Below are 25,492 nucleotides of genomic sequence, written 5' to 3' on the forward strand. Positions count from 1 at the left end.
AAGTAAGCAGAAGAAATCAATATAACTGAATTCTGTAGCTATTTCCATGCTCTCAGAAATGAATTTGCTTGTGCTAGGGGCTTTCACATGGGGGATTACTGGAATTAAAACAGAAACCTTTTATTCATGAAATAAGTGGATAAGTGTTGAAATTATAACAGAAACCTTCAAAGTTGGGACCTAATAGTATGTCTGGAAGGAGCCCTTATCTTTTACAGTGTGAAGTAAGTCTAAATTAAAATGATTCTATAGTTCAGGCAGCTCAAATCAAGTACCAAAGAGAATTGATCCCTCCTCCTACTTGCAGTAATTCAGATCAATGCCAGTGGATAAAAGCCCAAACATGCCTTCTACTGAAAAAATCACCATGGGCCAGGAGGACTGAAATGCATCATGTCTGACACCTCAGCCTCTGATGAAAGGGTGGATTCTTGCACAAGATATTCTCTTGACCCTTCATATCACTTGTACGTGGCTGAAAATACAAGGCACCTAACCTATTATTTCATCTCTGGGACTGTTTATGTGCTCTGAAAGAGAGGCAGGCTCTTACCCAGCAGAGGCAAATTACCAGGCAGCAATAGATACAATACTGCACAGACACACAACAAACTGGCACACAGCCCAGAACCCTACAGAGAAAATAATAGTTTTGTGTCTAAAAGCCTCAGAAGACCATCAGGGTTTTCCACCAAAGAGCAGCAACAGGAAACTAACTGTTCTGTAGTCTTGAACTTTTATTTGGCAGCAGAGGCTGGCTTATAGATTACAAATTACACATTTATAACAGTTTATTAAAATTTGCCTACAAAATAATGAATGCAAACTCTTAAACTCTCCTGCTTATCCAAACAGCAGGTTCAAGCTCAGCCCTTGTAAACTGCATCATTTGCTTCTCTTACACAGTATGTACCACACAGGCTGGAATTGGGACTGAGGTATTCCAGGGATTAAAGAAACCCTCTGATCTTCAGACAAAGCTCTTGGCCACGATGGATGACAATTTATTAGTTCTGTTGGTAAGGGAACACAGAGGAGGGTTCTGATAAAATGTTGTGTACATCAATAAACAGCCAAAACAGAAACGTGTGTGATCCACGTTTTGTTTAACACGCAAGGAAAGCTCCCCAGGATGGAATTTTCCATGTGCATCACTGCCTGCAGCTTCAGATGCATTTGGAAATGATTATTTTTTCCTTAATGGAAGAAACAAAACCCATGTATGTGATGCAGAGCACTGAAATATATTATTTGCTTCTCATTTTTTTGTTTAGTGCAGACATTTGTACTGCTGACTTAAGAGGACAGACACAGCCTGATTTTCCAGAAACATGGATATTTGCCTTTAAGGGAGCTGAGGGCTTTTTTCCAGGAAGAAAAATAAACATAATATAGGCATAGGCTCACACACAAATTTGTTTTATATATGAGTTTGGTGTGTTGTATACAGGAACGCAAAAAATTCCAGAAGTAAATTCAGATGACAAACTTTAGTACAGGGAATAACCCAAAGGATTTTCTCTCTTAGTATTTCACATAATTGACTTCTTTCAGTAGTATATCCAAGCAAGAACTGTTTGTGCAATAACAACCATGTTCAAAATTCAGGCACAGGTTCATTTCTGACACCTGAAGTCCATTTTCCATGTACATTTCCCAAAAGTTAAAAGAAAAAATATGCCAAGAAATCTTTCCTGCCAAAATCCTCAGTACTACCTGCAGTAGCAACATACCTGGTTATCACATAGAGCATGATCAACAAGATAGTGCCTTTGCAAAAAAGAGAAGTCATGTCCACCACTGGAACTGGACAACAAAATGAGAGTGGAAAAGAAAATTTTTAAAAACTGGGAGCATTTTCCACATTAAAAGGTCTCACCCTTTGATTATCTAATATAGTGCAATGTGTGATTGAATTTACAAAAGTCAATTCCATGGAGAAGAAAGAAAAAAATTGATGCAAATAAAATAATAATGACATAAATAAAACTCCTGACAAAGATTTTTAAAGACTCTTGCTAAACACACCCTAGAAAGAAGACTGGTGAGATGAAGATCATGACCATTGCCAGAGTGACGTTTCAAACAAGTGTGTGAAAAGGCTGAGACTGCACACAGGAACTGGACACGCAGCATTCCCCAGACCTGGTCTTTGGCCAAAAGGAAGAGAGGTGAAAGCAGCTACAGACATAAAACCACTGCATACAGAAAACCCTCCAATTAAATTGTGGAGGATTTGGGGATTTAGACTGTCATCTGCTGTCCCTGGAGCACATAAATATACTCACATAACCTAAGTTAAATCCTACCATTTCTTTGAGGTAAGCAAGAATTAACTTTGTTAGTATACTTAATTTAAAATCAAATGTTGCCTAAATGTCACCATGTGGTGATGACACTGATGGAAATGCAAAAATATTATAATTTTTTTTTAAACCCTCAAAATTAGGAACAAATTGAAACCATAAATCCACTTTATAAAGTCTATATACTCTTTTCACAGTAAATCTAACTAAATGTATAACTGCAGCCACCATTGTCACAGATCATAATTCACTTTACAAAGAAAACAAATTATAATGCTTTTAAATTTAGACCCTGAATAACAAGTGAACAAGTAAGTTGGTTCTCTTTAATGAGTGGTGCTGCTAAAAGCAGAGGTGTATTTTCCTGAAGTGAACATGGTCAAAGGTGGCTGCCACAGGTCTGGCCACACACAGCTGACCTACCACTGCCAGAGCAGGACAGCGAACACCAAAACATCACAAGCTGTATTTATTTCACAGGGAACCGCTGCTCCTTTATGAGTTTCTTCTGGGAGATTCACCTGATCAAATACACTCAAATCATGTGTGATGGAACTGAGCAGCAAGGCAGAAATTTTGTATTAATGCTTTCTTTGTTCTTTCTAAAAAGACTGGGGAAAATATGGGAATCAGTATCTCTTAGATAGCAATTGCCATGCTTTCATATTTTCAGTGACTATTATGCACTATATTGATTTTTATACAAATACTCAGCTGCTCTGGACACTCTCTGCATAAGAGTAGCAATAGATATTTGCATCTGTTGACTCAGAGGACACCAAACTTTTGCTAGTTGTGATCCAAGTAGATTTACAATTTTACCCATTTCTTAAAAAAAAAAAAAAAAAAAAAAAAAAAAAAAAAAAAAAAAAACTCCCCCCCCCCCCAGCTAAACTTGACTCTTCTTCTGATATTACTTCCATCACTCACGTAAAGGAAATTAATGAAATCTAATCCTATCAAGTAATAAAGACCTGTGGTTTCTTAAAGTACCTTATGCATAAAGGATTATGTTGGACATCATGAATAAATACTGTTCTACAAAATAACATATTTGTTGTAAACCCAGCATAAATAGGAAGCTATACAGGGCTTAAAAAATTCCTCATTTCCATCTAAACAGCATCAGGGGGCAGGACTCTGTCTTTATGAAAAAAACTCTCCAATGGTCCAAAATAAAATGGCTCTGGGAGGTGCTGGATTCAGTCAAGTACAGAAGAGCACAACTCCCTTTACACACATGGTATTTTCAGTGATATGAGACAAACCACCTGTAGGAACTCACAGAAATAATCAAATTATTTGCATTTTCCATTTTTCTTGAGTACTTGCCCTGTAAACATCAAATGATCTCATCTATCATACTGAGACATCTTAGATAGCTTAATAATTTCTGGACTATAGAACTGAAATTTCTAAAATTCATTTTAGATTATAAAGAGTTAGAACTTGATTTCAAATAACTGCTGCTCTCAAATTTAGTAGCACTTCTTTCTGTTTCTTTTTTTGAAACCCCAGTAGTATTTCACAAAGAAAGAGTAATAGTAAGAGGTTAAATTAGCAATAAAAGCTAGATGTCTTTAGGAGCCAGAGCAGGAAATAAAACCCAAGAGTCCTTCGTGCTCATCAGTAGTCAATGTGTCTGACTGCTCAAAGAATAACGAGGGAAAAAAAAATCAAAGTAAATGTAAATTACTTTGCCTCAAATTATATACACATAATGTAATTTTTTTTTTCCAAGACAGGAAATAGAAAAAATAATGAAGTTCCTTTTCAACAAACTAAACAGTACTACTCCTGGATGACACTATATCACTGTACTCCTCTCCACAAGTGTTTTCTACATGGACACAACTCAGTATCAGAAATAACAGCTGAATACAGTGCCAAATGTTTGCTCTCAGATTTCTTCCTCTTCATACTATACCCAGATGAAATACATATACACACAGAAAGGACAGTATGTAAGCAACTTTGTATCTTGTATCAAATAATTACTGAGCATAAAAATACCACACAGAGTGTATTTTTAATTTTTAGGTTCAAAGGGGACTTTTCTCCATTTTAAAATACTGCTGTATTTTACAATTACTACTCCCAGCAGGAACACAAGCGCAGTCCTAATTCTCACATGGGCATCTTGTTCTTTGTGCTCACTTGCTTGCTTTCCTTAAGAAAGATTGTCATCTTTAATTTGTCCATAAGAACCTAAACCTAATCTCAATACTTTACATGGAAAGCTGCTCAATGGGAGTCTCCCCCACACCTATTTTAAGTGTTAGGTTTGAAATGACACAAATATTAAAAACTGTGTCCCCTTTTCTTGTTATTTGAAATAGTTTTTCATGACCGAAAGCTTGAGGTGGCTTCTTTTGACCTGAAAGCCATAGATTAAGCAACTAATAGGTAAAATCAGATTAGATTCACTGCATCTACCTTGCTAATTGACAAAGACCTGGATTAGAGATTGAGAATGCAATGGTCAAATCCCTTGTTATCCCCTCACAGCATTTGCCTTTAAAACCAGATTACCTGATGTGTATCTAAAGGAACAACATTGATACCAATCTGTCTATTATAAGGCTTATTTATGTTTCCCTGGGAGATTCAGGTGGGGCTGTTAAGGAAATAAGAGTTGGGAAGCATTGAAGCAGTATGATTTTGGAATCAGTAGTTGAAACTATATAATAGCATTTTATCTGGAAGAATTATTTAATTTTACAATAACAAAAATAGTAGAAAATCTCCTTAGGCAAAGGGAGAACTTATTTGACTGCAGAAGAAAGGACAGAACAGGCTGTACAAGTTCCCCAGAAAAAAACTCTGCTGCCAAGGAAAAGCTGCAAACTGTTTTTGACACCTCATAACACTTCCCTCATACCCCTGCTTTTTACAACAAATGATTTTTCCAGTCTCCAGAGACAAGGTATTGAATATAGACAGGGCCAAGCCTACTTGTACAGCAATCTTTCTCTCCCAAATTAGAAACCTGATGTGTGATTCTTCTACAATTTCAGAAGCCAGAAACAGCTCTGCCTTCCAAAAGGGAAGAGCTTCCACTTCCCCATTTATGGGAAGTAGAAGCTTTTAATGTTTGTAGGGGAATGCCACAGCATGCACTGGCCATGAGTGCTGAGAATTTCTCGTGAACACATGTGCACAAAACGACTAGCATTGTTTTATGAGAGACAGAGATTCAATTTCTTCATGGCCTGAAAACCACCTAGTCTTAATTCAACATTTCATTTCTTCATTAAGACAATGAACTCTTTTTTTTTTTTTTTAAACTACTGGAAAAGTTCCTTTATTCTAATGTAGAAGCTTCAAGCTAATGGAATTTAGACAAATGGATAAACTTTTCTCTGGTAAATTTCTTCATGAAGACAATGAACTCTTTTTTTTTTTAAACTACTGGAAAAGTTCCTTTATTCTAATGTAGAAGCTTCAAGCTAATGGAATTTAGACAAATGGATAAACTTTTCTCTGGTATAGTGTGGAACCCAGCCACAGCATCCCTACTGCTCAACCCTCCTTTTTTTTGTGTGTGTGTATGTTAATGAAGACCAAGAAATCCTACAATCTGAAGAGAGGTTTTGCAAGTGTATTTTCACTGGTGTCCACATTTTGTATGAACGCTTGCTAACGTTGTCAATTTTTAGGATAAAATCTGAGATAAAACTCAAAAAAGATTATAAATGCCTATCTAAAAAACATATTAATGCCCAGCCTCCCAATATTCTGGCTAAATTGATATGCAATTTCCACTTCCATTTCTTTTTGCTTTTTAAGGAAAAGCATGAAGTTAATCCTTTTCTAAAGTTCAGTATATCCATGTGTTAACACAGGTAATTCCCAATGGACCTGAGATTTTATTAGCAGCTGTTTAAATACTTATTCAACAAACTGCATACACTTAACTTACTGAAGTGTTCTCTAAGTCTTGATTGGATTTTTGTCCCTCAGTCACTCTATTAATTGCAGAAAACCACTGCAGTTATGAAGATTAATGAAAAAAGGGGGCTAGAAAATTCTTGGCACCAGACATATATGGCTGTGTATCACTGGCACATTGAGACTCAGAGATTATTTGACAAGGTGAGATAATAAAAGTTACCATGCATAGGACATGAGAGGGCTGCTTGGGAAGGGTAGGAAAATCACACATTTGCCAGTAACATGTGCAAAAGTACCTTCCAAACCACATTGGTTAATACCGTTCCACAGAGAAGATGGAATACTTCTCAACAGATATGAAAAACTGTGGGGAAGAACTCACATCAGAAACCTGAAGGTTATTTTCATACACAGAAATTCAGCAAAATGTAAACAGTAACTTTGTGTGCCATGGTTTTTAAGGTACACTGCTGGTATTTTTGTAAGTACAAATATCTAAAGTTACAAAGATACAAAGCAAACAGGACACCAAATGTAACAGGAAAGAACAGAATTTTTGTTATTTCAACTTAATTTTTTTAAGTCTCTTTTGCTGTAATTAATGTTATACTCCTTTTAAATGTAGATTCTAAACTAAACCCAAGCTAAATTTCGAATACAAAAGAACACATTGAGAACAGACACTGGATAAGTGATCATAAACTCAGCAATATAAAAAGAAAATTCACTTCAGGGTTTGCAAATTCTTCCCTAAAATTTCTACTTTGTTTCATCAGTTATTTATCTGTTCTTATTTTTCATAAATAACATGCTTGGAAATGAGGTACCTTGTTTTGTCCTAGCAAGGAAGATGGGAAGAATTTAGCAGCATAAGCTCCATGCTAGGATTATCACAAAGTGTTAATTTGGCAAAATCAGCTCACCATAAAATGATTTATTCTGCTATGTAAGGATACAGTTTTCAAGAATGTGAACAAGAAGTTCTTTAAAGGACTTTTCACTGACAGAAGCAAGAGGTCCCATGATTCCATTATAGGTACAAGCACACAATCCCTTTATAGGTAGAATTTCAGGGTATGAAGTCATATGCATCTTTGTCACTCTATTTTGAGCTTTGTTACAAAGTCAGGAAGACACATACTGAACCCTCCAGTGAGTTTATGACTGATTAGTTTCATTTGGACAGATTTATGTCCCAGAAAAGAAATTATGCTAACGCCTCAGTTGGATAGAATTGCTGCAAAAATCAGATAAATGGAAATAACTCGCATTTATTGTCATTCTGCTTTCATTCAAATCTGAAATTCTGTGAAAAAAATTCATATGGATGAGGTGCTTTATAATGCAAAAATAATCATACAGTACAAAACTAAGAGCCCTGTTATTAACCCACAAAGCCCTTTTTACCTAAATGGTTTCACCAAGACCCTCCTTGTCCTGCTAACGAGCCAGGATCCTGCACCCTGATGACAAATGTCTTCTCACTGGTTTAGCATGAGCAGAAATCTGTTGATTCCATCACTCCACTGAGCTGCTGCCACAACTGAACAACCTGTGCTAGGGGCTGCATTCTCTGGAAGCTGCAGCAGCTGCAGGCATGTGTGACAGCCCCAGGGGTGACCCTGATCCTACACATACCAGCTGTTTTCCACCCTGATTTTAGTTACAAGCTGCACCAGGACCCCAGGTCCTTCCACAAGCTTCTCCCACTTAACCTCCCAGTCAGCTGGGACCTACCCAGTTAATCAGAGTTGCTGGTAAATTTGAAAACTTCTGTCTTAATTGCTTTGTGCCTCTATGGGTATCTTGAAAGCAGAATTTATGGGATGAGCAAATAGTCTACAATGATGTTACAATTTACAGCACGCGCAGAAATCTTGCTCAGTTTCAGATCTCTGTAGCTGTGATTCAGACATTAAATTACTTCCAGTCAAAACCAAACACTGCATACTCAGAGAAGCCTTTCAATATAAGCCAAGCGTCTAAAGCATTTCAAACTGTGTGCTGACCATCTGGAAACACAGGCAAAAGCAATTCACACTTTTTCAATACTTTCCTAAAAATAGTTTGAAGTTAAGTTAGGGTACCAATGGGTTGGATTTTCAGGCTCCCTTACTTTCACACTCAAATTGCAAAGCAATCAGCTTTTACTGTAATAAGTTTATCTTCTCAACAGAAATTGTCTATTTAACTCATTCAAGCAAGACATGAAACACTATCATAAACTAATAATTATGACAACAATCAAGGCTAAATACTTGTAAAACTGTGGCCTACAATAAAGTTCTCTGTGCTCCTCAATTTCCCTCTCCAGTGCCTTTTGGGCAGCACCATCCTGGCACTTTTTAGGGCCAGACCAGATACTTTTTTCAAATGCTGCCCAGACCCACAAACTTCAAAACAAAACAAGGACATCCTTGTAAAGCCAGCTGTGAAAAAGCTTTGCAAAATGATAAACTATGAAGAAAGTGGCTTTATTCAGTGAGCAGATATTCCCAATCAGGAGAACAGCTCATTATACAGAACCAGCATTGTTCTGCCTGTTTGATACAGCCAGAATTGCTCTTGAAAACATCTCTGAGAGTTTTATGGGTATCTGTTGTGTTCTCTTTTGTCCTGCAATGAAGATCTGTGTGCAGGTCATGTTTCACTGCCTCAGGGATATCTGTTTTCTTATTGATTGAAAATTAAAATGGTAATTTATGCTTCCATACTGGACCACTGCAATGTTTTATTTCATTGATTTTCTGGCAGTTCTTTGCATGCATTTAACAGCTTGTGTGAAACCCTGACAGCAAGGTCATTTCAAACAAGCCATTCCCAATTCTGCTCTCTTCAGCTCCCCACAACGCCAAATCATTAACTTCTAATTAAATTTTGTACATTTGGGGGTTTTATAATCTTTAAAGGTTCTTAAAAATCAAGTCAAAATTCCTCTTTGTCCTCTGGTGTATTCCTTGCTTCCCTCATACACCTGAGCCCAGCAAAGCTTTTCTTTAAAGGATTTCCCCATTGAGTGATATTTTTCCCTTCTAAGCTTTAAGCGGCTGTTGACCTTACGTATCAGACCAACAATTTGTTACAATTAGGCTGACAAACTTTCAGCTTTTAACTTCACTCTCAGAGTTCATTTATTTGATCTAATGTAAGCTTAATTACCTGAGCTGCTAATTCTGTTAAAAAAAAAATAAACCAAACCAAAGCAAAAAAAACCACCAACCCTGAAATATTCTACCTGCCATGAAAAATCTTCCAAAAGTACACTGTGATAGCCTGATAATTGACAAGGCTTTGATTCTTCTGAGCATGTACTGATTTTGGACTCACAGGACCAAGATTAAATGATTATCTTTTCAATAGCACAGAGGGTGCTTGCAGGGCCCAGCCCCTGCAAATGGCTTGGACAAAACCACCTAGGAAAATAAAAGCATGAGTGTAAATAATAAACAGCATGTGTGGAGTGAGCACATGGAATTGTCTGCAGGAGGCTGACCTAAAATGGAACATGTCAAGAGGAGCTCTTCTGAGCCCCTCTGTGCAGAAGGCAGCTGTGTGACACGTAAATGCACATGCACACAGACACTGCACTTGGCCAGCAATCTTTCACAAGATCTAGTTCAGCATTTTTCCTGTTGCTGAGAAAAAATATAATGTTAAAACATTTGCCATATGCAAAATTAAACCACTGGGAAAACCTAATCGTTCTTCATGGTAAGGCATTCAGTAATTACTGAAATTATGTCACTTCACTATAGAGTTTGAAGTGTGAAATTTAGGAATTACTTTTCACATAAGGAACTCTGGAGAGAGAAAGTGTGATAAAAAAGAATAACTGGATCACTTTTGGATGTCTATAGAGCTATTGGATGACATTTTTTCCAACATATGAGATCTTGTTGCTGCTCCATATATGTACTTCAGAAAAGGGAAGTGCTCTTATATATGCAATATATTTTAAAACCTTGTTTTCATTGGAGATTTTTTGTTTATATTTTAGTGTTTCTTTATGCTATCTACATGAATGCTAAACCAGCAGAAACTTACTGCTATGTGTTGTATTCAAATTCTGCATCTCAAAATACAGCAGCCAATCCTTGAAAGCTTGTTAAGTACTGTAAAATTTAACACTAAATCAAGAAAAATGCCCTCCATGATTCTGTCACAATTTGTCAATTCCTGGACTTTAAAAACTTTAACAAATATCATTCATCCTGCTGGATCATTAAAACTGTGAAGCTCACTCCTGTGAAATTTTTCTGATGGTTTCAGGAGATCAGGGGACATAATACAGGCAAATGTGCTGAATTATTGTTTTGGCTCCTCATTTCTAAAGATAAACTTACTTTTCTTATCTGTTTGGAAACATGAACAGAGGTTATAGGATTGCTGCTCAGATAGTATTTGCTGTTTTAATAGCAGTAATTAACTATGTTTATTCAGGAGGGCATATCAACAAAGAGATGCTATCTCGAGACTTCATTACTGGGAATCTAACATGACAAGAGTCCAAAGATGTCCAAAGAACATCCTCAAAATGCATTTTCCACTGGATGACTCTTTACAGCGCTGCAGGAGCCTCTGTCCTGCTCACAGCAAGCTTCTCTCTATTCAAATGACTGAAAATAAAAATGCTATTTGCTTTTACATTAACAAATGCTCCTGTACATGAAGCGGATTTGAGTTTTCTATAAAATATGTCAGTCAGCTGCTCTCTCCGTGGACTTCCAAGAAAGTCAATATCATAGTTAAATTTAAGACCAATATATTTAACTGTATTTTAAATAATATATTTAAAGAGTTTACATAACAGCATATACAGTTTTCTGTTCTATATATATTCACTTCATGATTTCAGTCACTGGATTTAGCAAATATTTATGGAGTTTCGTTCCAATTGTTATTTCAAATAAATGTTCTATTGCTGAAATGACATCTAAACACTTTGCACACTGATGTGGAATTGTGCATTTGTGTAAAAAACAAGGGCAGTACTTTGAAATTCCTTTGCAGATGCAAATCTAGGTTAAAACATAGAATCTCATGCAGTATCTTAAATTAAAAAGGGAAGAGAAATAGGTGAGGTGATAAGTTCACTAATTCATCATGATTTGTCACAGGGAATATAAAGAGCTATTATTTCATTACAATAAAACCCAAAAAGCCCATTTACAAGTAATGAATAGTTGCAATAGCAATTAGTAAGTGTTGACAGCAGCAGAAAGCAAGTATTTAATAAATATTGGGTTGTACTGGTTTGTGTGCCTGGTTTTATAAGAGGCACAGACACTCAGTAGTTACTATTGGATCTGTTCATGGCTGCAGAATTCCACCCTCATTACTGTATCCCAATGTAAGGAAAAACATGCCAAGCAGAGAACTTGGGAATGTGGAGCCCTGGGGCTTGAGCTGAACTAAGTACTCATGCTCCTGGTACAGCAAATCCAAGTGGGGCTAGATGGAAGATGAGTTTGAGGATGTTCCCAGCACCACTGACCTGGACTAACCAGCACTGGCAGGCAGTACATCCACTGATCAACAAAGCCATTTTAGATGGACTGATCCCAATGGTAACAAAAAAACCTGATAAAAGCCACCTCAGGCTTAAGAGGCCATAAGTAAGCCATTTCCCCAGTTTCATTTGGTTGCTCCTAAGACCTGATCTTGAAAGAGACAAATGGCAAAGCAGAAAATTGATTTGGTGTTTGTTTATATGCATAAAGGATGCTTTCTTTTTTGCTTGATCGTATCTAAGACAACAAAATGGCAATCACAAAGGATCCAGTTCCAGCAGGAGGTAAAAGAAGATAATACCTGTAAACAGAAGTATCTATAAAATCTGAAGTCAAGAGACAATTCAGTCTTCAGTCATGAAGATTTACATCTGACCTTGCTGGTTTGACTGACTGGTTTATAAGACTAGCAAAAGGAAACTAATAGATAAATGGGAACAGGCTACAAGATCAACTCCCAAAATATTAGCATCCAAGATAAGATTGTAGGCAAAATTTCAATGAGTGATACATATAGAATCCATTCCATTAAAAGCCACTTCTCATTACTTATTTAGCTACTTCTGTGATTAGATGGTATTTAAGACACTGATCAGGCTCAGATTAATGTAACATCAGAGGAAAGTGCAATCACTGCAGCAACCTGCAGAGCAGCATGTGCACTGCCCCTCGTGTGACAGCAGAGACCAGACAGCTCCCCAGCAGACCTGCGCAGCCATCAGCCCTTAACAACCAACATCCAGCTCACCACAACACCAAGGCCCACCTCATAACCATTTATCCCGTCAAACTGCAGATAATAAGCTTGGCTGTCGAAAAATACATTGGATGGCTCCTCCTAATTTTGTCTATCAGGCCAAACTGAAATATGTTTCCATCATCAATTTTTAACACTTCTGTGTTGGTCAGTAAGTGACTTTACAAACTCACTGGAGTTGTGTGTTTGAGAGATAATGATGCAAAATATTCTATTTTATAAGGAAGTTGTTATGACAAAGATACTCTAAGTACAGAGAAGTCAAAGATAGGTTGAAGTGCATGGAAATCTCTGACTGTGACAGTGTTTTTTAGATCTACAAATTCCCTGAGATCAAGATGTCCCCATGGCAAGTGCAAACTCCTACCAGAAGGGATTCAAAGTCTCAGATTTACCAAAGTCTAAACACGAAGACAGGCAAAAAGGCAAAACAACTGTCTCAAGTGAACTCTGACTCTGCATTCAAAGAGGACAGATGGAAAGTATAAATGTCAGCTGGTCAATAACCATTAGAGGTAAAAAGCTGATGCGTATTTTAGGAGCAGATGAACATTCCTGAGAAGTTCTGCAAAGAAGAAGGAAGAAAACCAGTGAGATTTAATACATATCAGAGATTCTTCCAACAGATATCCCAGGAATATACCTTTGGATTTTGACAAAAGATGAAAATTTCTCCAGTACAATGAAACACAGCACAGTGTCAACTCCAGAAACTCCTTCTAAGAAAATGGATAGACTTTCATTTTTACACTTGTACATCTTTTAAAAAGAAATAATGATCAAGTACCTAATTATTATTATGTATAACACAGTTCCTATTAGCTACATACAAACTGCCTTATCATTTAGAACACATAACTGTAAATTTTTCATATGACTATTAGACCTCCCTGTTATCCCAGCTGAACATAAATTGAAAGAATAGCACTTGCATATCCAGGCTTTTTGGATGATAATAAAGATATTTATTGACACTTTTGTGTAACAGAAATATAATGAAAACTAACATCTATGCTCTAAGGATGATGCTGAAGAAAAATATGTCAATCTCGTTATTCTCCACAAAATACTAATAAAGCATTAAAGAGACTTGCAAAAGCTTACATGTGATAATTAATTTTCAGTAACTAACATGAAAACTACAATGTTAAACTGAGAACCCACTCAAGTCAGTTTTTTAACAGCTCTAGCTTGTACAACACCTAGGTTATAAAGGCCTTTACATTTTATTTACAAAGGCGAAAAAAGTTTACATTTATTTTTCACATATTACTTGCCTGTTTTGAGAAATGTCAACAGATTAAGTTGGTGAAAAAACCTGATGGGTACTCCATCTTGCTGGTTTTTACTATAAGAATAGCTGCATTTCAAGGCAAGCAATATTGGAAAAGCTTATCTGGAATTTTGCCCACTTACAGACACTAAGCCTTCTTCCTGGCTACTCTGCAAACACTTTCAAGTAGTGAAAGGCTGAGATTGTAGGTTTTCTTTTCTACTACATAATTATGTAACTCTGATCCTTTAGTGAACAATGATTCATTAGGCACGAATCCATGTTTTCTTCCAAAGGATGCAAGCTCATTCTGTCATGTAATGCTGCAGCGTTCTCTCTACACCTAAAAACTGTGTCCCAGAATTACCATGATAATTCTTTTCAGGTTACACTGCCTAATCCCTAAGCAAAATTAATCTTGATTAATTTTCTCTGCTGGAGAAAATACTTTTTCCCCACAAGGACCTTCACCAAGAGAGGAGCAGAACACTGTTCCGTGCCTTGCAGCATGAACTCAGGATGAGAATATTTGGGGTGAAACTGGGTTACAGTGACCATTTTCCCAGTAACACCCTGGGGACACTATGGCTCTCAGGACACACTCCCAGGATCTAGTTCAGAAAGGGATTTAACTGAACAAATAATTAAAAGATTAAGAGCAACTCTGTTTATGCTGTGGTGAGCCTCAGATTACTGCTAGACATCTATGACAAAATGCCACCCAAGCAAGCCAAAATGAACATTTAAACAGAATGAATGCACTTGGGAAGACTGAGACAGATCTGTGATCTGTATCGTTTCATAAAATGAGTGGTGTGATTACAGATTATTGAAAATAACTGTGGGAAGACAAAATCCAGAACAGAGAAATTTATCTTTGAAAACAACGAAAAAACTACCAGATGCAGCTACAGACACAGCAGTGTCTTCCTTCTATCTAACCCAACAAAACACAACACTTGGGATAATTCTTTAACAGCATTTTTTTAAAAAATAAAAAATTAATTCCAGTTCTGTCAATATGAAGCATCTTGTTTTCTGCTTTATGTTTACATCATGGGCAGCATGATGTATAGCAAACTATACCAAGAAAGCAAGTCACTCTGGACAAGAGCATAACCATCTTGATTCAGCAAATAATGACATTTACCAGTAATTTCAACCTGGCAAATACTGTAGTTATCCATCAGACATCATGAATTAACTTTGTGCTTCATTTAAAATTCATACAGTCTATTTTTTGCTAACACGTTGCGTACATGGCCACTACCTTGTCCATTTTCTTCTATTAGGAAATATTCTACTGTGCACTACTTGCAAAAGTGAGATAGTAAAAAACTTTAGTGCAGTGTACCAACCATTTCCACTGCTGTAAATCATTATTATTCAAACTGAGAGTGCTCAGGGTGAGCATTTTAAACAAGAGTGAGCATTTTAAAAGCACTGCTGCGAGAACTTTCTAGTTCTTTCCAAAAGAGAGCCAAAACAAAACAAACAAACAAAAAAAAAAAACAAAAACAAAAAAACCCCAAAAAACAAAAAAACAAAAACAAAACAAAAAAAAAAAAAAACAAAAACAAAAAAAAAACCACCAAAAAACCACCCCCACGTCAAATTTTAGATGTTGCTGCTCTTTCCTTCCTGAATTTCAGGAAATTAATGGTTTTTGACAAAAGTTTGTTTTGCTACATTAGAAACTCTTGGTTCCAGGACAATTTTAAAGTTCCAATGTAAAGAGGTAATTGTCCTCAAACAACTTTTAATAAAAACTAGCAAACAAAAATGTATTAGTTTCCAGATGTTCTTTTGTGAAATGCTTTGAAAAAATAAAACAAATTTGCCTCATGAAGTCAGGATAAAGCACCATAAAATAGGAAAGACTCAGACAAAATGCTTGCTGCAGACATTGTATACATTCACCAAAAGACCAAGAACTGCTGTTTTCTAAGAAATATTCAGCATCTGATGCAAAGTTTATAAACTTACATAACTTTACAGCAAATGCTTCTCTTCCAGAAGCAGTTCCTCATATAATCTCACTTTGCATTCCCCTGTCAAATATCCTTTGTATTTAATTAATTAACAAAGCATCATTGGGATATTAGAACTATCTTAAGTGCTTGGAGTTGGACCTCAGGTTTTTGTGCTGATCCAAGTGAAAGGGCAGAAATTACATCAAGCTTCTCACAGTGGCTTCTTCAACAGCACAATTCTTGTGAAAACTGCAGTTTTCTGCCCAACAAAGCGGCTGATGAGGCACAAACACAGCCCAAAAGGTATTTCATTACAAGCTCCTGGCATTATCTCTGAACAGACTTCATCTAAATCTGCTGCTTATTATATACTGTTGGCAGGCTGCCCAAACAGTTCACCCCTCTGCACTGGAATAACTTTAAGGAATACATTTAAAATTCAAACACTACATTTATGGGTACAGGATCAGGACCAGAATATTTATCTATCCAGTACAACTCACAGAAAACAGTTCACCTGCCTGTCTGATCTGAGCTGCCCCACTTCACACAACTCTACAGGATCCACACATTTCTGCCTCACTTCCCCTCTTCCTATTTGAGAGAGCAGGCAGGGCTTTCTTAGCAGTACATGGTAGAGGAAACAGGTGGTTGGTTTTGTTTATTCTCATTTAGATGGATCTAGAGTGATGGGGGATTAAAGTTCTGGTATTTAGCATTTTGATATAGTTGGCATATATTTCTATTTAAAGGACTCAATTGTCCAGAGCTTATTTCTTCTTCTAGTGAGATTTTTTTCCAGATCTTCTGAGAGAATGTCTGCAGATAGGATTAGATTGGAAATGCTATTGCTTTCAGTGTACTTAAGACACTGGCAGGGATGAGAATTTAAATGAGAGATTTCAGATGTCTGCATTATGCACTTCACAAATTCCTTCTTGCCTAAGGGAGGTAAGAACAACAACAAACCTAGCTCATTTCCAAGTTAATTTAAAAGCAGAGTTTGATGGCAGAATATTTGCATATGCTAGCTTCAAGACAGATGCAATATATGCCATCAATATTTGCACCCATACATTTTAAGGTATGGGTCCTTTTTCTGCAAATTCTTTGTGTGTACTAGAAAAGCTACACCAACCTTTTTCCACTGGGATCTTGGAAAATAAGGAGGGCAAGAAAAACACCAATTTTTATAATTTGACAGAACATTTCTTTAGAGTGGAAGGACTTAACAAATTTTGGTTTTCCAATTTACAGGATATACCCCTTCATCACGTATTTTGTTTCAGACAGCATGCACTGAGTAATAGCTTTCTGTGTGTGTCATGGCTTTATTTTGCTTTAGAATTATTAAACAGGAGGAGGTTTTGAGACAATTTATCCTATTAACAGATCAATGTGCTTACTAGAAGTTTGTATTTTGTATAGAATGGATTTGACTCGTCTCTATAAGCAGAGATGTGCTACACAACCAGGATGCCCTGCCAAACTGTGATGGCAAGATACAGCTCCAGAAACATGTGTAGGCACAAGAAAAGGTGGTGACAAAACTGAAAGGTTCCACCAGATTTAAGTATTCTTGATATTGAGACATGGAAATAAATGTTAGCACAGTTCCTGATCTTCCACTTAAGTGCCAAATGAAGAAATCCAAGCATTATTAGCAGCCTCAAGAAAAAGCCATCTCACCTGCTGAGCTGGCAACTACATTTATCTCTTCTCCCTACTGAAACTCCAGGTTACAGCCCAACTCTTGATTCAACCAGCTGAGGGGATCTTGCCAAATTCCAAGGGAGCTGAATTTGGCCTCTTTCTCTTCCAGAATTCCAGGAAGAAATGACAGTTTACTTAAAGCTTCCAGAAATATTTTTGTTTCACTCACAGTACTGGTTGTTCTAAAAAAGGATATACATCTCTCATGTCTGGGAAGTAACTCTGTACATACATAAATGAAAGCATTATCTGCTTAATTTCATGCTATTATCTCTGAACTACAGATGTGTGGTTTTAAAAAAATAAAAGGTAAGCAGGGGGATGTGCTAGGCCTGTAACTCTGTTTTCCCATACTTTACATTAACTGAAAACATTAACATTAGTCTTTAGTATTCTGGGAAAGAGAAATGAATTCCATGTTTTTTCAGTACTGCATGCTGACAGGTTTAAAACACACTCATTTTCTTAAGTGCCAACATTAACTTTGGATGCACATCTACACAATTTCTCCTTTATTTCCTCAAACTCTTCCAAAAATATTAATTTGAATAAGCATTTCAAACAAGACAAAATGGAACTAAGATTTTTATGCTGCCTTCATAGATATTTTCTTAAATTGACTGAAACACAGGTGAATTTTAAATTGGAGTGTAATTGAATTATCTGGGCATGCATTTTATCTGTACAGTATTATGACTTTTACCTTACTGTTCCCACTGGAAAAATGCATCTTTACCATAACCTTAAGCAGGTGCATAAATTTATAAAATTCAAAAGATAGAAATGGAGCCAGGAAATCCCACCGGTTAGTAATCAATTTTTTTTTTCAAAGGAAAGCATTAGAATATATAGCCTAAGGTGCTCAGCAGAAAGCAAATAAAGCCTGAAATACTATGAATAAAGGCTCTAGAAACTTAAAACTATCATTAAGTACAAAGCTTTCTCTCCTTCTGTATTTTGTTTCACTGCTAAATTAATTATCCTCCCCCAAACAATAAAACTACCACAAAACTATTTTCAGAAGATGTTTGAGAGGGATAAATGGATAATAGATGTTTTGTCAGAGACCTCTGTGTGCAGAGCTGCTTGAAGGAACGATGTGAGCAGCAACAACTGTAATAAACACTGGTTTACTGCAGTGCCCAAAACCTTCAGTGTGTCAAGGGGGAACTTCCGCAAACACATCAAGGAAAATATCTGTCAGTCCATTTGATATGAAAACCATTACACTGCTGCGTTAAAACCCTTAGTTTTGCAGATATTTGAAAGTAACTGGATTTCACAAGACTTTTAAACTGGTGTAAGTATTCTGCAAGCTGAAAGTATTTTCTACCATAGCAGTTACAGCAGAAGCTGCATGCAGTAATCTAGAGGAAAATCTGTAAATAAAAAGCACTGTAAAATGGAGTGTTGATACTGTCAAAATTAATCAATAATTAAAGTACTTTGACAAGAAGATTTCTCAAGAGCCTCTATCTTCTGAATATTAAATTATGAAAGCGTGAATCAGATGTTCTTGTGTTTCATGTGAATATCATATAATGTGTTCCTGCACTATTGCATCTGGGGAGGTTTTAAAAGGCTCAATTTACATTTAAAAACCTGTTTGTTATTTATCGAGTTCTTATACCATAATATCAGACTTCAAGGGGCTTGATTTCAGAGGACTGTTAGAAAAAGAATAGGGATAACTGAAAAAGTACTGATTTTATATAGGTGAAATTTGGCATTTGGACCAGTTAATTTAGTTTTTATTCCAAATAACTGCATCCAATTAAAAAAAAAAAAAACAAAAACAAAAACCACCCTCAAGGCTTATATGTTGATTGCAAAAAAAAAAAAAAAAAAAATCATGTAGAATTATAAAAATTATGTAAGACTGGATAAAATGAAAAGAATTAGGATAGTTAGGTAACAAGTAAGTGTCCTACAGATATCTTGGACTTTACACCTTGAGGTTTATGAACCATTTTTCTTCACAGTTCATATCTAAAAACGTTTAAAACAAGAAACCAGGTAGGTGACAACAAAGCCATGCAACCTCTTCCTGTTACTTCAGGGGGCAGGAGCTTGAAAGAACACACAGAAATGCTTTGGGTTTGGGGAGTGTTTTCTGGTTTGGTATTTGCTTGGGGATTTTTATTTGCTTGCTTTGTGAAGGAGAAGAAATTTCTAAAATTATACAAGAAAAGCATGATGGTTTCCAATAAAAAAGGACAGAAGTAGTCACATTGTAGATGATATTAGTATTACTTAAGGCAGTAAGGGTTCTAATTTATTACAAGTGCTACCTGGAGTAAATGAACATGGGCAGGCTGATGCTACCCTGGGAAAGTGCACTCCCTGTAAGACTTCTCAGGAATTCCAGCTTCCTGACTTCTTACAAGCTGAGTTTTGAAAAGGATGAACCAGGCACAACACTTTAGGCACACTGGCCATTCCATTTCAGCTAAAGAAGCAATCACAGTGCTGAAATCAACCACAGCCTGTGAGAGCACTGCTGACTAAACAGGTGATGGAGTAATAACACACCAGGGTATCTATATTAAAGTTACTAAAGAGTTGCTGAACAACAGCTTACAGATACCTAACTTTGTATTTTAACTCTGCTTTAGGCTTTCCAAAGTAAACATGAAAGTAAAGGCAGAGGTATCCCAGAAAATGGTGCATGCAACTGCACAAATATAATCTAGATATGTGCTACAGCAATGTTCATAAGCCAATTTTCATAACAGGAGCTCTGCTGATTGCCCTTGACATGGAAAATATCCTAAATTCCAAGCACAGGCTTCTTCCTCCTTTAAAAGCTTGTAGCTGTATGTTACATTGTCATCTGTATACAGTGGATTATTTTGATGAAACTATGCTTGGAATATTATGACATGAGTGAGATTCTTTAATGTATTCAATGCTATTGAATAGTGAATTATTTCCTGGGCTTGCATTCTTGAGAAGTGTCAGCATAATACAAGATGGGGGAACACACAAAATGGAGTAGCTGGTATTTTAAAACACCTAGGTCAGACTGCCAAAGCCTAGAAAACAAGCCATGTAACTGAATCAGGGAAATCATATTCTTAGTTTTTTAGATTTTTAACTTATGGTTAAGTGCACGTATCATATGCCAAGCTCAGAACTGTTCCGAAGTCCCATCTGTTTGATCCCTTTCTCCTGCTTTTACTGACAGCCAGGGCTATGCCTGGATTACAGTTACTATTATGCAGAAGACTCACAATAAAACCTGACAGTATATAAACATTTATCCAAACTGTATTTTCATTAAATGGGGATTCAATCCTTCTGCTCTCATGACAGATTTTAAACGAAGCTGAGAAAACTGGTATAATTTTTTTTAATCAACTAAATGTAAAAATGGAAAATTTATGTATAAATATGAGCAAGATCACCAAGCTCAGAATTCACCAGAACAGCATGTATGCATCAAAACCAGACTGTCCAATGAAATCTGAAAGCTCTGGGATTGTAACCACAGTAGCACACTTCAGATGCTGATGTATGACCTGCTGTAATTTGGTCAACTGGAAATTATGTTTTGTTTACTGTACGTTTGTGAGTCTATTCTTTCATTCTCCACTGTCAGAAAACTTACTCAGGCTTTCTGTTGCTTGAAGGAGAGATGAAGGACAGGAAGACAAGATGAAAGGTATGTCTCACCCAACATACTCAAATCTACACAGAGTGCATCAGAGTTCATCACCAGTGCCAAGACTTCCTGTGCATACACAATTGTCTTAATGGCTTCTTCCAGAGGAGGAATTTAAAAGTACAACCCTCTTCTCCCCTCTAAAGTTCTGGCCACCTACTCAGCCAGTGTTTTCCTATCCTAAATGGGTTATCTAAAGAAAATGCAGAGACTAAATAGGAAAAAAAAAAATGTAGAAAGAATCAATCACAAAAAGAGCCCAAAAACCTCAACCCCACAGCCAAACTAAAAAATAAAAAAAACCAGAATGACTTGAGATGGGGGGTTTAAAATAAAATCTTACAAAGAAAACTTGAACCGTTCTTTTTAAAGCCTGGATTACATAATACCCCATTAAACGCTGATGTGTCAGAGTTAACTGTGTACTTGATTTTTTTGGTGTAAATCACAAATTAAGGCACTCTCACCATTCAGCTTTAATTCTCAAGGTGGCAACATTGAAAAAAATTTAAGCATATGGAGAAGCTAAATATGAAGTTTCCCTACCAATGACCTTAAAACAAGCTCATGTTAAACCATTCACAAAAATAAACACTGAAGTCACAGCTTTAAAATAGCACAAAACATCCAGTGGATCCTGTTTGTTACCTAACCACGCAGGAGAACTCTTGCCAGTTTACATCCCAGGCAATTTTTCACCAGGAGATAGTGAGTAAAATGCAGAAGTTTGAATAAAAGATTGAATTACAGAATTTGAATTAAATTTAGAATAAAAATAATTAAATTTTTAAAAAATGAAATTCCTGCAACTTCAGGACACTCCTCTGTAGGTGAACAGGAATGGAATATCCATGATCAGAGCTCCTTCTGACCTCATCTTCTGTGTTCCCAGTGGCCTCCTGCAACACAGCCTCCCTCCTGCCCTTGGCCAAGGGAGCACCTTGGTCCCACTCCCCACAGGGATGGGTTCAGAGCAGGGACGAGCCAGAGGCAGAGCCCCCCAACACCCCAGTGCCAACGGGACCCCTGACAGCTGCAGGCACAAGGTGGGCACGTGCCAACCCCCCAACAGCAGCACGGAGTGTGTGAGCTCTGGAAGGTGCTCGGGCTGCCAGGTGAGCCTGCTGGCACGGCCAGGGTGGGCCATGAGGCTACAGCAGAGGCCCAAGGTGTAACTCAAATGTTTATTAATTGCTACCAAATCTCTCTCTTTGTAATTTGCATGTTTATCCTTAGAAATGCACACACAAGAACAATTGCACAACTCCCTAAGGATATCATCTACTAATACCCTTCAAACCTGACCAAGTGGGATAAGAGTTTTTTGCTCATCCAAGGTCCTCTGTCTGCAGCTGTTCCACATGGCAAATTCCCATTTCAGTAAATTGGTGCTCTGCTCCCAGAACAGATGCAAAATCACTCTCACAGTGAAAATATACAATGCAGCCTGATTCCAAGAACAAAGTACCATTTTAAGTCTTTATAATTCTGTATTCAAATTATTGTTTTTGATTGCAGTGGGAATTCCATAACCCTTGTGAAAAATTGCTTTTTTACTAGTTCGAGGACAAGTACAGTAGAAAAGTATTGTATTTTTCTATATGTGTACATTCTGGCTGTTATTTCTGAGCACTTTTATGGCTACAGACAGAAAAACACCTGCATCCCACTCATTACAGCACTGTGGCAAAGACACACTCAGTCTACCCAGGCAGAGAGATACAGCACTAAGGGTCAAATTTAAATGTTTCTCCCCATTAATGATAAACCCATCAGTATAAAAGTGATTCTGAACAAGTTGTTGCTTTCCAGTGTCCAAGGTCCTTACAAAACTAAACAGAAGTACTACAACTAATCACCCTTTACATTTTAAAATGTATCTTTTGCTATATGAAAATCATTGCCTTATATGGGTCTTTTGGTGTTCAAAGTACTCACCATAAAAAAGATGACAGTTGACAAAACCAGTCTGTTTAAAGAGGTTAGCTACTAAATTCATCAGCCAATTGAAAAATTCTCATATACATCCATTTTTCTCTGCTATTTTATAAGATTTTTGTTCAGTTTGAATATTCTGATTATGAGAAGCACTTAAATAATTGAGCGATGTAATTCCCTTAATAGCTCATGACATTTCTAAGAAAGACCAAAAAACTTTGTCTGCTTTGAGAAAAAAACCTGTGTAGTATTATGATGGAAGTAGAAAAAGACATCCATTTTCCACAATAAATGAATCATAATATCTAATTTAAGCATGCCATAAAAAAAATTAAGAAGGGAAAGGAATGATCACTGAACCATACACATCTGAATGGGAAAAATAACCAGTATTGTATAAAAAAGTGAAAATCTTGGAAATATTCTTCTGATGATAAGCAGAATTTAATCAATATTTAAATTCATAAATTTCCATTTTTAAGCCAGGCACATGTGACTTTGCAACTTGTTTTTTTTTTTAATTTTATTGGGACTTAGCAGCTCAAGTCCCAAATCCTTCAGGAAATCTTCTGTCCTGGACACTTGTTATTATTTATGCTAGAGTTCTCCATACATTTAGGTGTTCAGATTGGAACTTGGGCATTTGAGTGTCTCAGACACACCTTTTGTGTGCCATACACAGTATCTTAGGTGTAAATTACATCACAAGTAGTCCAAAATGAAAATATGTTTTTCTGTTTAAAAGATTGCTTAAATAATTGGGGGTCTGGTGGATATGTGTGTTAAAATCCTCACCTTTATAAAGATACTGCAGTACTCCTTCTGCATATCACTCCTTTTTACTGGCCTCTATGGCTAACTAATAATAATAGTAGTAATAATAATAAAGTGATCTGGCTTTCTCTTCTGATATTTTTTTTCAATACATTCAAGACGGCCTTGCATAACAGCAGAAGTTCTGGAGTATAAAAGCGTATAACAGCTACAGAGCAGGTTCAGATGGCTGTCATAGTCCATTTTATCTTTCAGTAATTGAACTTAAGAAATCCTAATTCTAAGAACTACTAGCCCTTCCTCTCTCTCAATTAACAGTACATACAGCAGTTGTCAAATACTCTAGCTGGAGTACCCAAAATAAAGGAATGCTTCTGGTACGCAGGGGAATGTAGGACTTTCATATGTAAAAAACCCAACAAAATGAAACAGCAATCCTTACATGATTAGAAAAAGAATATTGAAGATTTTTCTTATCTATGGAAAGATCAAAATCTTGTTTCTTGTATCTACATATTTCTATTTAAGATTACCACAGACTAGTAAAAAACTCACCACCTGCGGGGGATGCAGTCAAATCGGAGGAAAAAAATTCCATTGCTTTCCAACATTCTACACCTGAATGTTTTTGGCGGTTTTTTTCCCTAATGCTTCCTGCTTCAGGCAGAAGACCTTTCTGGCACTTTTTGGCAGGTGACTTACCGGCAGTGTTTGTGGGATCCCGTTAAGGTTTCGATCACAAAGCATTCCCCTTCGTTGAGACAATACGCAAGGTCCTTGTCTTTGCATGGCTTAAAGTGCTCAGAGCGCTCCGTGGAATACGTTGTGGTGTCTGAGGAGAAAACAGGCAAAAGAAAGAAACGCTGTAAGGATAAATACTGGGTATTCCTACAGTACATGAGAAATTAATTTGATCAGACTGGGCTCAGTAACAGCAAACACAGACTAGAAGAAATGGAGAACACAGGGCATGCCAACCTCCCTTTGACTGCAGCATCATTTGCAGTCAGGTTTCTTAAAAGATTCATAAGATATACCAGCAGAAAAACAAACCAGACTGCAGCAAAGTTGGAGTACAATCTCAACCACAACCAGTTTCCAAGGTTTGCCTGCTCAAATGTAAAGACACCTACTTTGTGTCCTTTAACCAGAACAATGCTTTCATATTACTACTCCAAAATATGGTTTGAAATAAGACATAATTTTTTTTTCAGAAAAACCATGTAAAAGTAGTTAATACAGTGTAGATGAAAAAAAAAAAGAAAAAAAAACACAACAACAAAAACTCACTACAATGAAAGAGGGGAAAAAAAAAAGCCAAATGCCCAAGGTCAACGCTACTTTGAATCACTAGTCTGAAAAAAAAACCAGCCTAAAACTCAAACACAAGCAATGTAGCAGTGATTGTGTCATTTCACACAGATCATCTGTGGGTGTATGTAAGCCCACCCCCAAAACACAGTTAAAGGCTTGATTACAGGTAGAACTGTTGGCTGCACCTTTGGAATATTTAGTTAGATAATTAGATTTGGAATAGAATGACAGTGTGTCAGGGTGAACTATCATTCCTAGCTTCTAATAAAACTCTTTAACCTTTCCAATCCAGTTGGATTAATCAACAATAAAGTGAAATTTTCAGAGGAATATGCCTGACTGACAGATATTTTAATTTTCTTCACTATGACAAGGC

At 36.7% G+C, this 25,492-nt stretch overlaps 1 protein-coding gene across 1 annotated transcript in view; it reads right to left on the reverse strand.

Annotated features, from left to right (window-relative positions):
- Nucleotides 1–25,492, reverse strand: part of NRG3 (neuregulin 3) — a 332,789-nt gene that overhangs the window by 170,677 nt on the left and 136,620 nt on the right. The window contains exon 4 of the mRNA XM_041405114.1: nucleotides 24,505–24,634. Within this exon, the coding sequence (XP_041261048.1) occupies nucleotides 24,505–24,634 (130 nt within the window). The remainder of the gene's footprint in view (nucleotides 1–24,504; nucleotides 24,635–25,492) is intronic.

Source organism: Onychostruthus taczanowskii, unplaced genomic scaffold, assembly GCF_017590055.1.
Source record: "Onychostruthus taczanowskii isolate IOZ18803 unplaced genomic scaffold, ASM1759005v1 scaffold22, whole genome shotgun sequence".
NCBI classification, from domain to species: Eukaryota; Metazoa; Chordata; class Aves; order Passeriformes; family Passeridae; genus Onychostruthus; species Onychostruthus taczanowskii.